The sequence below is a fragment of the Corythoichthys intestinalis genome, chromosome 2 (genome assembly GCF_030265065.1).
Source record: "Corythoichthys intestinalis isolate RoL2023-P3 chromosome 2, ASM3026506v1, whole genome shotgun sequence".
Classification (NCBI taxonomy): Eukaryota; Metazoa; Chordata; class Actinopteri; order Syngnathiformes; family Syngnathidae; genus Corythoichthys; species Corythoichthys intestinalis.
The window spans coordinates 12,439,462-12,454,821 of record NC_080396.1 but is presented as its reverse complement, the minus strand read 5'-3'; the positions used below and the strand labels follow the sequence as shown (position 1 = coordinate 12,454,821).

General features: G+C 38.3%; 1 protein-coding gene across 1 annotated transcript in view; it reads left to right on the top strand.

Annotated features, from left to right (window-relative positions):
* The window catches only part of chchd6a (coiled-coil-helix-coiled-coil-helix domain containing 6a), a 98,959-nt gene extending 96,009 nt beyond the window's left edge, over positions 1-2,950 (top strand). The window contains exon 8 of the mRNA XM_057824531.1: positions 1,881-2,950. Coding sequence (XP_057680514.1) covers positions 1,881-1,904 — 24 coding nt within the window. The 3' untranslated portion in view covers positions 1,905-2,950. The remainder of the gene's footprint in view (positions 1-1,880) is intronic.
* The last annotated feature ends 12,410 nt before the right edge of the window (positions 2,951-15,360 follow it).

Genomic DNA, 15,360 nt, shown 5'->3' with positions numbered 1-15,360 from the left:
TTTAAGTGGACTCACTCAATGAAGCATGTAATAAAGACAAGCATTTTTGTACTTTGTTCTTGTTTGAAAAATAATTCGGTGGGACAGTAACATTTTTAAAACTTATCATACCGTATTTTTCGGACTATAAGTCACACCAGCCATAAAAATCCCAACAAAGAGGAAAAACACCGGAGTGTAAGTCGCATTTTTGTGGAAAATTTACTTCATAAAATCCAACACATAGAACAGATACAGTATGTCATCTTGAAAGGCAATTTAATATAAAAATGAATGAATACAATAGAGAACAACATGCTGAATAAGTGTACAGTACGATAATGTTACATGATGCATGAACAACGAAATGCGGATATACTGTCCTCACCAGGACGCTACGGCTCGGGCCCGGCTCGGTCCTGGCAATACAGCGAGCTTAACTCCCAAATGACTGAATTTGATGAATGAATTATTTTGGCCGTCGTTATGACACCATCATTTAAAGAGTGAAACTAACAATAGAAATAATACAAATCAATTTCGTACTCGATACCAAACCGGTTCGCATTAATGTAAATAATGCAGTGACACAAACGGTTAGCATGCGTTCTCTAGCATTAGCACATCGTTCAAACAACTATACAAGTGGCTCTAAGTGTCCGATCACGGGTGGAAAACACAACAACAGAAAACGAAAAGACACGTGTTGCCTCTGTCGAGATATTTTACTAGCATAAACAATGAACGTAGGTTCGCAGCCATGTTTCTCTCTCTCTCTCTCTCTCTCTCTCTCTCTCGCCCACTCGCTCAGACGATGCGTAGCTGACAGTCTTCTTCTAGCGTGTAAGCGCTCTTCTTCGCGTAAACAAGTGCGAGTGCGCCCCCCACTTGGGCGGGAAAGCGGCACAAACTAAAAGCATGCATTTCAATATAAAAAAGTCAATAATACATTTGAACACACATTGCTAAAGGCAAAACGCGAACGTGGCCATAGCTATTAAGTGTTATTCAGGTAACTATAGCATAAAGAACATGCTAAGAAGTTTACCAAAAAATCAGTGTTGCACCAAAATAACGTGAAATAATATCATAATGTCTTAATAATTTCACACATAAGTCGCTCCTGAGTATAAGTCGCACCCCCAGCCAAACTGAAAAATACTGCGACTTAGTCCAAAAAATACAATAATTATTACTTGTACATTTGAATTTTTTTTTTTTGCTGTTGTTGGGTGGGGGCGGTACTTCACGGTTTTTCGCTTACCACAGTGGGTTCTGGTCCCCATTAACTCCGAAAAGCAAGGACACGCACACACACACACCCAACAGTGGAATAAAGAACAACTGACCCACAGGGTCATAACATCTCACTGTAGTATATGAATTTAAAAAAAGACCTGGCTGGTAAAATGCTGTCGATAAAAATTGTAAAGCAATAAACCAAATAACAAAAATGAATGAAATGAGCAAGAATCCTACAAAGTATTTCAAAATGAGTAAAAATTATTTTTCGAACAGATCATCTGACTAGCACCTTAGAGAAATCCTTGCTTTGCATAGCCAAAACTACACCAGAGGATTCAAGATGGATATTCAGAATTTCTTTGTTTAATGTTTTGCCTTCACTGAAAACTCAAACTCCGCTTATGCCAGGTCCTGGTAGAGGTACCACTGTATTAAGAACAGTTCTTGTGAATAAGTGCCCAGCTACAATGTGATGCAGTTTAGAGTCTGTAATACACAGTATAAAGGTGACCACTTACTTTTGTTTTCCTGTTTCAAGGATTTGTATGCAGTGTGTATAAGTTTGATGTTTTTGTTCTATTGATGTTGTCCACTCTTAATTACGCAGCATCGTTTTGTTTTTGACTTTTTTCCTCAATTTTCTGTTTTTGTTATAGAACTACCTGGTGAACCATGGATGAAGAAAGAGCACAAAAGCTTTTTTTGACAAAGGCTTTTACTACACATCCAAAGCATCATCTTTTATCATGAAAGCTTGGTCGAATTATGGGAGATTCAAGTTGTTAGCATGCCTTTATTTTCTTTTATGCTATTTATCTACGTTAACATCCATTGAAATTACACTATAATTCTGCACTGCGGCTTTTTACACAGGACAAGAAAAAAAAGTCAATATTGGGTTTGAGGTCTGACTCTATACAGTTTCAAATCAATCTTTTACTGGATAATTGAAGCTGTTTGCCCTATTGAAACAGTGAAGATGCATTCAAGGTTCTTTCATGCATCACATGAATGTCAGCTTCAGTTTGCCTCTGAATTTCTGCTGCTAGTTGGCGATAAAAAAGATGAATGTATTTGAACTCTGCGCAAAATTATTATTCAGATAGACCGCTTTCAAGATTTGTGATTTTCTACTTCACCCAGGAATTTGAGTTGGCCAAGAGTCAGCAACCTTTTTATCTGAAACCATTTGAGATCCCAGTGAAAAGAAAGTACTCGGAGCCACAACTTATTTTGACATCCCATATCTATCTGTGTCCTGATATTTAAGAAATAAAAATCCAAATATACCCAATCTGTAATAAACAAAAAGGGCAATGCTGCAGATGACATCTGCCTCTGTGTTTGATGATTTTATTGTATATAGTACTGGATTGTGCAATCAGTTGTCCCCCTCATGTTTGAGAGACAAAAATCCAAATTCAACGGCATATTATCCAGTGGCAATTAACCAACAATGACCGTCCGCTGCATAAGTTCCATTGCGTCCACTCAACTGTCCTCATCTTATTTAAAAGACAAAAATTAAGATTTTTTTTCTTAATTTCTTAATGTCTTTCTTCTTTTATTAAGAGATTATTAAGATAATTTGCTCCTTAAACTTGCCGTACAGCGTCTTCACATCAGGGGACGTCACCTTCATCTTTAAAGGGTACCACGGATAGAAAGACATGTAGTTCTTAAAAGATAAATGTTAGTACAAGCTCGCCATTGTTGTTGACGTCGCAGGGTGGTGACGTCACATGGCCACGCTGCCATACTTCACAATGTCACTCTTTACCTATGTAAGGTATTGATTTAAATACACCACAAGGTGTCAATGGCAAGTTTTAAATTAATAAGAGATCAAGCCAATGAGTGCGTTTTTTCCCTCGACTGGCGCCGTAGTTTCCTGTTTAGTGCGGGTCCATTGTGATTTATGTTCATATGAGTGTTGTCTACACAACAAACAAGACTCCTGATAATGGCTCCCAGCATCATAGTTTGTATATTGTGACTAAATCCAGTGTATTTGTTGAGCTAAACAAGTTGGTAAAATGCTAAAATAGAGTTTGACCAAAGTCTATTTTATGTGTATTTTGCATATCTATTTTAATTTGTGAATGCCAGTTCTCTTTGAATTGAATTTTCTTTGAACTTTCCTTTTTGTGAACATTACTTTTTGAGAGATATGAATATTATATTTGTTATATTTTCACTATATGATACTTATGTTTGTTGTGAAGGAGTTGCCGAAGCTTATACCAATAAACAGTTCGGTCCGAGCTACGAATCTGAACGCCTATATTCACTCTTCTTTCGCTCTGCCTTAGACCCAACAAAACGCACTCATTGGCTTGATCCCTAATTAATTTAAAACTTGCCATTGACAACTTTATTATTTAGTATTTAAATCACTACCTTACATAACTAAAGAGTGACACGTTTTTTTTTTTTTTTTTTTTTTTTTTTTAATAGAGTGACACGAGGAATTCCGGCAGCGTGGCCATGTGACGTCACCGCCCTGCGACGACAACAATGGCGACCTACTAGTTAAAATAATTTTCAAATTTTATTGAAACAACAACATTAAGAGGGGTTTTAATTAGGGCTGTCAAACGATTAAAATTTTCAATCGAGTTAATCACAGCTTAAAAATTAATTCATCGTAATTAATCGCAATTCAAACCATCTATAAAATATGCCATATTTTCTGTAAATTATTGTTGGAATGGAAAGATAAGACACAAGACGAATATATACATGCAACATACTGTACATAAGTACTGTATTTCTTTATTATAACAATAAATCAACAAGATGGCATTAACATTAACATTCTGTTAAAGCGATCCATGGATAGAAAGTCTTTAAGAACTTGTAGTTCTTAAAAGATCAATCTTAGTACAAGTTATAGAAATTTTATATTAAAACCCCTCTTAATTTTTTCATTTTAATAAAATTTGTAGGGCTGTCAAAAGTATCGCGTTAACGGGCGTTAATTAATTTTTTAAATTAATCACGTTAAAATATTTGACGCAATTAACGCAGATGTCCCGCTCAGACAGATTTAAATGACAGTTCACTGAAACGCTCACTTGTTGTTATGGAGTTTAGCCGCCCTCTGCTGGCGCTTGGGTGAATGACCATCTCGCATATTGCCTCAGACAGATTAAAATGAGGCCGTTTATGGACATTAAGAGTGAAGAGACTGCCACCGGCCGCTTGGGGGCAGCGCCGTTCCATACTCATGTTATGTCTTCTAAACGTGGGAGAATTAGTAGTTGTGAGACGTTTATGCTGTATTCACAGTGCAATGCAAATTGCAATTTGTACTCCACACATATTTCGGTATTTTTTTCTTTCTTTTAGTGGCAATTATGTGTCTCTTGTTTGTTTTTGGGTAAGATATGTACAGATACAGTGGGGAGAACAAGTATTTGATACACTGCCAACGGGTTTTCCCATTGGCAGTGTACCAAATACTTGTTCTCCCCACTGTCAGTATCGTTTAGTGAAAGCACAACAAAAATAATATTTCTATCTCTCCCCCAAAAAATAATGTTCTCAAAAAGAAAAGCACTTCAGTCTATTCTGACACACAGTTAAACAACAATGCAAAAATGAACTGGCATTCCATATCAAAATAGCTATGCAAAATACACGTAAAACTTAGACTTTGGTCACTCTATTTTTATTATTGTTATTTTTATTCTTATCTTATTATATTAACTCTACTTTTGATTGAACATTTTACAAATTTTATTAAAACGAAAACATGAAGAGGGGTTTTAATATAAAATTACTATAACTTGTAACTATAACATTTATCGTTTAAGAACTACAAGTCTTTCTATCCGTGGATCACTTTAACAGAAAGAATGTTAATGCCATTTGTGGATTTATTGTTACAATAAAAAAATACAGTACTTAATTACAGTATGTTGTATGTATATATCCGTCGTGTGTCTTATCTTTCTATTCCAACAATAATTTACAGAAAAATATGGCATATTTTAGAGATGGTTTGAATTGCGATTAATTGCGATTAATTACGATTAATTAATTTTTAAGCTGTAATTAACTCGATTAAAAATTTGAATCATTTGACAGCCCTAAAAATTAGTAAAATTTTCAATCAAAAAATAAACTAGTAGCTCGCCATTGTTGATGTCAATAATTACACAATGCTCATTGTGCTGAAACCCATAAAATCAGTCGCACCCAAGCGCCAGCAGAGGGCGACAAAACACCAAAAATCACAAGTAACAAGTGGACATGACACTGCTGTCATCTTAATCTGTTTGAGCTGGGCATGTGCGTTAATTTTGTCAAATATTTTAACGTGATTAATTGAAAAAGTTAATTACTGCTCGTTAACGCGATAATTTTGACAGCCCTGGTTTAAATATCAAATTTATATAACTCGTACTCAGATTTATCTTTTAATAACTATAGTCCCTGACAAAAGTCTTATCGCTTATCCATTTTGTAGAAACAGTTGCTAATAACCTGACTTTTAATTATTCAATTGGTTTCAGAAATGGCTCATATGAAAGCTAAGACCATCCCAAATGATGTTGAATGTACAAAAATATATTTGTTTCACTGAAAAAAGATTTATCATTTAATGAAGACAGAAAGGTCCAATTTTGGCAAGACAAAAGTTTTGTCGCCTACAGAAAGTAGTGTGAAAATTGAACAAAAAATTTACTTCAAATACAAAAATATGTTACATAACATAAGCAAATTAAGTAGTGGTGCTGTGAGATCCAAATTTAATATTTTGTATGACTTCCATGGGCTTGAAGGACTGCATCCATGCGGTTTGGCAAGGATTCATATAATTTATTGATGAAGTCATCAGGAACATCAAAGAAAGCAGTCTTGCATGCCTCCCAGAGTTCATCAACATTTTTGGGTTTCGTCTTCCATGCTTCCTCTTTCATCCTACCCCAGACATGCTCAATGATGTTCATATCTGGTGACTGGGCTGGCCAGTCCTGGAGGATCTTGATCTTCTTTGCCTTGAGGAACTTTGAGGTAGAGATTGAAGTATGCGATGGAGCACCATCCTGCTGCATAATTTTCCCCTTTTTATGGTTAGGAATGTAAGAGACAGCTAAGATTTTTTGATATTTGAGACAATTTATGTTGCCTTCCACCCTGCAGATCTCTCAGGGTGCAGACAATTAAAAAACCGTGTGGCATTTGACAAGGCTCAGAGCCTGTAAAAAAGATGGACGCTGGAAAAGTGGCAAAAGGTGGATTTTTCAGATGAATCTTCCATTAAATTACACCACAGTCGCTGCAAATATTGCAGGAGCACTACTGGAGCCCGCATGGATCCGAGATTCACTCAGAAAACTGTGAAGTTTGGTGGTGGCAAAATTATGGTCTGGGGTTACATCCAGTTTGGGGGGGTGCAAGAGATCTGCAGGGTAGAAGGCAACATAGACGAAACCCAAGAATGTTGTTAAACTCTTGGAGGCATGCTAGACTGCTTTCTTTGATGTTCCTGATTACTTCATCAATAAATTGTATGAATCTTTGCCGAACCGCATGGATGCTGTCCTTCAAGAAGTCATACAAAATATTAAATTTGGATCTCACAGCACCACTACCTAATTCGTTTATGTTATGTAACATATTTTTGTATTTGAAGTACATTTTTTTGTTCAATTTTCACACTACTTCCTGTAGGTGACAAAACTTTTGTCTTGCCAAAATTTGACCTTTATGTCTTCATTAAATGATAAATCTTTTTTCAGTGAAACAAATATATTTTTGTACATTCAACATCATCTGGGAGGGTCTTAGCTTTCATATGAGCCATTTCTGAAACCAATTGAATAATTAAAAGTCAGGTTATTCGCAATTGTTTCTACAAAATGGATAAGCGACAAGACTTTTGTCAAGGACTGTATTCAAAAATGGGCAAACTAAAAAAAAAAAATGAGACACTCATTATTTTCCAAAGTCACTGGGAGCCTCAACAGAAGGGTTGCCAACCTCTGCTCAAGGCTATTGACTTTAGTACACCAGGCCTGCATTGTATTACAGGATTTTATTTTATTAAACTGTAAATTGCCTATTTTGACCTTGTCTGTATTCATTTGGTTTTTAGAATCCACATTTGTCCAACCAAAAAGCTTTACAGCGTTACATGTATTTTCTCAGTGTCTACATAACATGGTGTTGATAAAAGTTGGGGAAAAAAAGAAGCTTCAGTTCTGTCATATCCAGTGTTGTTAATAACGGCGTTACAATATAACGGCGTTACTAACGGCGTTATTTTTTTTCAGTAGTGGGTAATCTAATTAATTACTTTTCTCATCTTGGCAACGCCGTTACCGTTACTGAGGACGGAAAGGCATGCGTTACTATGCGTTACTATATTGGTCGAAAAGTCTGAGGGAGACGGACTCACCAAGACGACAGAGCAGAGCAGGAGCGGGGAGGAGGCAAGAAAGTTGTGGCGCCGAGCAAACGCGATGCTAGGTAGCTCCAATAATACATGTTGTAGCCGATAGCCGACAAACTACGCCCGCATGTTATGGTAGATATGGTAGACATGGTAGATATCACATGTACTGTATATAGATATAACTAGATGCAACTGACATACATGGCACTGGATGCGTTAGTAGACAGCCGCCATCTTAAAGCAGTAGGCTTTTTAGGACGGCTCTGTTGTAGAGAACCTTCCTAGCGAACCTAAGTAACTTTTTATCTAAAATACTTCTAAATCGGCAAAATCTTGACTTGAATCTATCTTTAAATGATGAAACAGTTTTAAAACGTTCATATGTCGAAAGTAGAGAGAAGGGAACTAATGCAATAATGGGAACAATTTTAACAACTTTTAACAGTTGATTCAGGGTAAAGGGTAAATTAGGGTAAAGAATTGGGCTCGGGCCAGTTGTACCAAAAACCTCCACAAAAACACTTCACATAGTGTGGCCAATGTTTTTTTTTTTTTTTTTTGAGGGGGGAAAAAAAAAGTAATTATCACCAATTACTTTGCCAAGTAACTAATTACTCTTACATTCAGGTAATTGAGTTACTAACGCAATTACTTTTTGGGAGAAGTAATTTGTAACTATAATTAATTACTTTTTTTCAGTAAGATTAACAACACTGGTCATATCTGTCCAAAAGACATTCTCCCAGAAGTTTTCTGGCTTCTGAATATGTATTTCCCAACTTCCAGTCAAGCTGTTTAAAGATTTTTAGAAACAGTTTATTGACACAAAAATGAAGCAAACCAAGAAATCTGAAACATGGAGGATACTCAGCCATGTTCTCGGGCTGCTTTGCGGCAAATAACCCGCATTGTTGAATCAAGGCATTCTGCAGAAAAATGTGCTGCCGATTGTCCAAAGGCTTGGTGTCAGCTGCAGGTCATGGGTCTTCCAACAGGATAACGACCCAAAACACAGACAAAAACATAGAAGGATGGCTAAGAGGAAAGTAATGTACTATTCCAAACTGTTATTCTAAGACCAGATCTTAAATCCCACTTAATGTCTGTGGAAGGAGCTAAAACATACCATCTGGAGAAGACCACTCTTCAAACCTGAGACAGCTGGACTTGTTTGCTCATGAGGAGTGGGCCAAAATAGCTGTTGACAGGTGAAAAAAATCTCATTGACACTTGCAGAAATCATTCAAATGCAGCGATTGCTTCAAAAGCTTGTGTAACAAAATATTAAGTTATGGGTGCCATCATTTTATTCAGACCTGGTTCATTACATGGTCTGTAGTGCGTACGACTGGAGAAAAAAAGTCTTAAATAGCATTATTATGTGTTTTAGAATCATATTTTGAGACGATTCAACTATATACAACAATTTAGCAAAGCGCAGACGACGTGAAATTAGTCTTTTAATCTGCCGCGCCTAAGAGAGCTGCAAAATGTCATTGTTTCAGTCTCTCTACTCCAACATTTTTACAGGATATTCTTTTTATCAAGTATTTGTCCCCAATAGCTAAATAAATGGCATGGTCATGACAAATAACAGTCTTGTGCTAAATGGAATATGAAATAATAAAAATGCATTTATTCAAGATGACATGTCAAAATTACTCCATAATGGCCAAAACTGTCGACTTCACCTTTACTGTCGCACCTCCCGAACGATATTTTATGCTACCTAAGTCTGGCTTATGTCATTTCCCTTCCCCGGCTTCGGAGAATGTAAACAAACCTAGAGGCGAGACAGCTAGCCGACATGCTAACCCAAACCGAGTGATGTTTGAAAGTCTTCGAAGCGGAAAATCACACATAACTAGCCCGGATCATTTCAGATGAAGACTGGGTTGTCGATTGTCTTTGCTGATCAGCAAACCATGCGGTTTTGCCCTGCGGAGAGAAATTTACAGCTAGTTTCCCTGCTACTACAGACAGGAGAACTCGCAGGAGAAGCAGCTGGACAATGACCGCTGAACAAACCGGCCGATGTCGGTGAAGTGTGTAGCTGCCAAATGGTCAACACGAATATGGTAAAATAATGCTTTACTACACGGCAAAGTTGTAAACAGCCAGAGAGAGTCATAGGCGAGCGGCTGCAGTTGTTGTGCAGCTAACATGTGCAGCGAATGTGTATGAGGAGAGCTTTTTACGTGCCCATTCATGATCAAACGTAAGTACCATAATTTCCCGAATATAACGCGCACCCATGTATAACGCGCACCCTAAACTTAACTGTAAAATCTAGGGAAAATTCTTGTACCTGTGTATGAAGCGCACCCTACTTTTAGCACCAATAAATATGATTCTTGTGTCTCCAACTTTCATAAAGTAAGCGGTTGCAGCGTTTTTGAATCCTTTTGTCAATTTTTTTTTTTTTAAATAGAATATTGATTTTCTGTAGTAAAATTGCTCACAGTATACGATAATAATTTTCACAAAGTAAGGAGTAGTAGCGAGTTTTAACAGAATTCACCAGCGGAACTTATGTTGGCAAGTTGTAAACAAACCAAGAGGCGTGACAGCTAGCCGACAAGTCTTTATGGAATAACATTTAAAAAGAACATTTAAAATTCTATATACTGTAATTCTAGTCTTAAATTCATCTCTAGACCAATTTTATACATGACGTCTAAGGAACATTTGTAGGTAGTCTACCTAAAAATGCTCGGTGGGTATTTAGGAAAGTTCTTAATGTCATTTTCCGGATCCTAGTAAAGGAACCGAACCGAACCAGTAGGTGTCCCGTTGGCGCAGCCTCAGCAAGTCGGCCGGCAAGGCCAAACCCTGCGCGCTCACTCCAGCGTTAACCCTTTGTACTGACTCCATTTTGAACGGTTTAAAGAAAGCTCACTGAGAACAGATTGACAATTTATTCGTCGACAGTGATCAAAAAGCAAGGCAAAAAACAGACGATGGAGAGGTAATACTGGATCCAGGGTCAGCAAATCAACGGATACATCGAAAACTCCCCGAGAAACGACAGATGTTATCTAAATGTTCAGTCTTTTAAAAGCTGTGGTGGAGTGGGCCGGGCGAAAGGCGTGCCTGGGTGTTGTCTTGGGATTATCCTTCTGTGGCAGGTTTGGGCGGTCAAGGTGGTTGCCACAGCAACTGAGGCATGTCTTGACGTCTAAGGCACCACGCTATCAACTTGTTGTCTTGCTAGGGCGAAGGTGTTCTGACCCCACCGAAGAAATGCTGACGTCCTTTCTTTCACTTATCAGGCGAGGGCTGATAAGCCGGTCAACTTTACTGTGCCAAATGGCATGGAGTAATGTCCCCTTAATGCTTTACTATACTGAATGTGTTAGACTAATGTAAACAGTTATATGGCGTCTGCGAGAAAGGCAACTATCCCCTTCACTAGTATTGCTTAGGATTTTGAGTTTGAGGTGAAATCATGTGAATTGAATCTCCATATGCTTGGTTTCCAGGCAGTTGACACTTCTGCGAATGAGCCAGCTGTGTGGAGGAGGTGAGCACTCCTTTACTTGATTGACTCCACATAATACATTTTACTCAAGTGGCTACATTTCCCTCCTCGCCGGCTGCTTTTGGTCTGCTGTAGTTGTAGTAATACGTTTGCAACGTCAAGTGAGGCTGACGGTGCCCATTTAAACATGGACGTATGGACATATCTTAATAAAAGAAATCACGTGGCCTTGAGGGGAGAGTGTAGGCATGCGTATGTTGCTACGGAAACAGTGGCAAGTGAAGGCTGTGGTTAAAGTGATGAGGATGACGTTCAGTGCATTCAAATAGCGTACACACGCTCCCCCTTGTTAATCCCATGCCATATGCAATTACCACTGCAGCCATGGAGGGTGACGATTGGTAGTTCTCGGGGGCTGTTTTGTATGCAAGTGCAATTGGACAAAGATTACAGACTTGGAAACAGTCACCAATGTCATACAAACACACATTTACACATGGTATGAGACAAAAATCAATTCATGAGCTCCTAGATTAACCCAGTAAGTGCTCAAATTTATTTAAAAAAATAAAAAAAAATAAAAAATAAAGATAACTAAAGCAAAATACTTCACAATTAGATATGTCCCGATCGATCGATCGGGTCCAATCACGTCATTTTCAAAGTTTCGGAATCGGCAAAAAAAATATCGGCCCTGCCTTTTTTTAATATACAGTATATATATTTTTTAATTAAATCATTTTCTAATTGTATGTAACGTTACAAACATAATATGTTACACTCATCCAGAGTCTTTAGGCTTAATGTACAGTTATCAAATTTATCCCGATAACGGCGGTAATTAATTTTTTAAAAAATGTATCACGTTAAAATATCTAACGCAATTAATGCATGCGCTGCACGACCAACCCACGCATTGTTGCGCTCAATCTGTAATGGCGCCGTTTTACCTATATAAAGAGATAAAAGGCAGCGTAAAATGAGTAGAGTGAATTTTTGCAGCCTTTGGAGCCTGTTTTTAATTGGCTAAAGCCTTACAATCCCTCTCCCTACGGTGAGAAATATCATGGGAAGCCATGTGGGGAAGCAAGGTAGCAATTGATCTTTTTCTTAACACCTTATGTTATTTCCCAACGCAGAAAAGATATATGAATTGGTAGCACTACGCACAGTCATGGTTCCACTTCCCATCATGCATTTGGGAATGGCTACAGTATCATTTACTGAAAGCTCAACAAATACACTAGATGGCAATATTTAGTCACAATATACAAAGTCACAAGTCTTTCTAACCGTGGATCCCTCTCACAGAATGTTAATAATGTAAATGCCATCTTGAGGATTTATTGTCATAATAAACAAATAAAGTACTTATGTACTGCATGTTGACTGTATATATTCGTCCGAGTTTTATTCATTTTTTTCTTAATGCATTGCCAAAATGTATATGATCGGGAAAAATTATCGGGAATGATTGGAATTGAATCAGGAGCAAAAAAGCAATCGGATCGGGAAATATCAAGATCGGCAGATACTAAAACTAAAACGATCGGGTTCGGATCGAGAGCAAAAAAAACATGATCGGAACAACCCTATTCACAATAATTGAGTTTGCGCTAATATTGCAGGGATCACATGCAGTAGAAATACAAAAGCAAAAGGCTTGAGTCTCGCGTGATATTTACTGTGCTACATGGTCATTTTTTCTTGAAAAAGAATATTTTGTTTAATGTGCAGAGATGAGTTGGAATGTGGGTGGGGTGACGTTGGAGCTACAGAGCACTACTTGAGTTCAGAAGTCTAAAAGTTTCAGAAAGAAACTTCCTTGGCCTGCTGCTTTAACATCTGATCCGTGATATGGTCTGAACGGCATTTATTTATTTATTTTTTTGTTTTTCTATCTGTTGTACTCCACCATAAGACCAAAAAACTGTTTTAAGGCAACACTGCAGTGCCTGACAAGTCTTTTCACTTATCCATTTTGTAGAAACAACTGCTAATAACCTGACTTCTAATTATTCAATTGGTTTCAGAAATGGCTCATATGAAAGCTAAGACCCTCCCAAATGATGTTGAATGTACAAAAATATATTTGTTTCCCTGAAAAAAGATTTATCATTTAATAAAAACATAAAGGTCAAATTTTGGCAAGACAAAAGGTTTGTCGCCGATAGAAAGTAGTGTGAAAATTGAACAAAAAATGTACTCCAAATAAAAAAATATGTTACATAACATAAGCGAATTAAGTAGTGGTGCTGTGAGATCCAAATTTAATATTTTGTATGACTTCCATGGGCATGAAGGACTGCATCCATGCGGTTCGGCAAGGATTCATAAAATGTAAAGATGAAGTCATCAGGAACATCAAAGAAAGCATTCTTGCATGCCTCCCAGAGTTCATCAACATTTTTGGGTTTCGTGTTCCATCCTTCCTCTTTCATCCTACCCCAGACATGCTCAATGATGTTCATGTCTGGTGACTGGGCTGGCCAGTCCTGCAGGATCTTGAATGAAATATGCGATGGAGCACCATCCAGCTGCAGAATTTGTTCCTATTTATGGTTAGGAATGTAAGAGGCAGTTAAGATTTGTTGATATTTCAGACTATTTATGTTGCCTTCCACCTTGCAGATCTCTCGTACACCCCCATACTGGATGTAACCCCAGACCATGATTTTGCCACCACCAAACTTCACTGTGTTCTGTGTGAATCTCGGATCTAAGCGGGCTCCAGTAGGTCTCCTGCAATATTTGCAGTGACTGTGGTGCAATTCAATGGAATGAAAAATCCACCTTTTGCCACAAAGCAGTGAAGTTTGACAAATGGTACTATTTACAGTGGCGGCAGAGGGTTGGGGGTGTGTGAAACGTTTACGTCTTTTGGGGGGGGGGGGGGGGTTAACAGAAAATAATTGAGAACCACTGATTTAGAAGCTGTGGAAAAAGATGAAATGGGCAAATGAGAGTTTCCACAAGTTCCCTATGAAGAACAAGGAACAATACATACTTGCTGCTGGCTACGACATACTGTAAATACACCGGTGGCAAAAATATCACTCGCACCCTGTTACCTACAGAGCTGCTGGATTACAAATGTTGCTGTTCATACTACAGTTATTGACATGCAATGGTACGTTTTAATAACTTCATCCTGAAAACATAGCCAACACCATTGATTGCATGGGTCATCAGTGTGTCAGGAAGTGCGGGCGGGCAAGGTGGACCCAAGCGCAGGGAAATTGAGGTGAAGCAGATAACCGTGCAAAAATGATTTAATTAAAGCCAACTAAAAACAAAGTACAAAACAAAGGCTATGATAATCACAAGATAGCACTGAGGCAAACAAAAGTATCACTAACAAAAGACTGCTTTTCAAAAACTTACACGGAACACGAGGGCTTGGAATAATACTGACCAGACCATGGACGTGGACATTGACGTAGACAGGCTTTGACAATGACGCAACAAGGAGGGAAAAGAAAATGGGATCTTATATACACACACACGCAGACAAGGGGTAACGAGACAACAAGGAACAGGTGAGCACAGGAGGATACACTGGGAGAAGGCACATCAGGTGAAATCAATGGGTAATTACAGGGACAAATCACACTAGGAGGAACAAACACAAAACCTAAGAGTCCAAGTACACTGCATGCGTGATCGTTGCGGTTCCGGTCCGACGCCGGTAAAAAATAGCGACGGAGCCAATCCGTTCCCATTATATCCTATTGTTCAACGTATACCGGCCGCATCAGTGCTCCGGATTGACTGCGAACCACCTCCGGCATGCCCGCCGGATGGTATAGACCCTACCCACGTGACATCACAACTCCGCTCTCCTGAATGGTACCGCCCAATTGTCCGTCAAAACATAGTGTTAACCTGTTACGGCTACGTACGTTCCTCCTATTTACGGCGTGTTTTTCTGCTCCTTAACATTAATAATCAAAATGGTGAAGGCGTGTGTGGCTGTTGGTTGCACTAACAGAGAAGATGGAAGGAGAGACTTGAAGTTTTACCGTATTCCGAGGGATCCAAAGAGGAGAGCGAAATGGACGGCTGCAATTCGACGTGAAAACTGGGCACCAAAAAATCACCACAGACTATGTAGTAGTCATTTTATATCCGGTAAGATGCATTTAAGATATACTTAGAGGGTTTTGGGCTGACAAATAACCACAATTAAGATCATTGCTAGGCTAATCGCCGACAACATACACGTATGTATGTAGTGAGAGTGCTATCG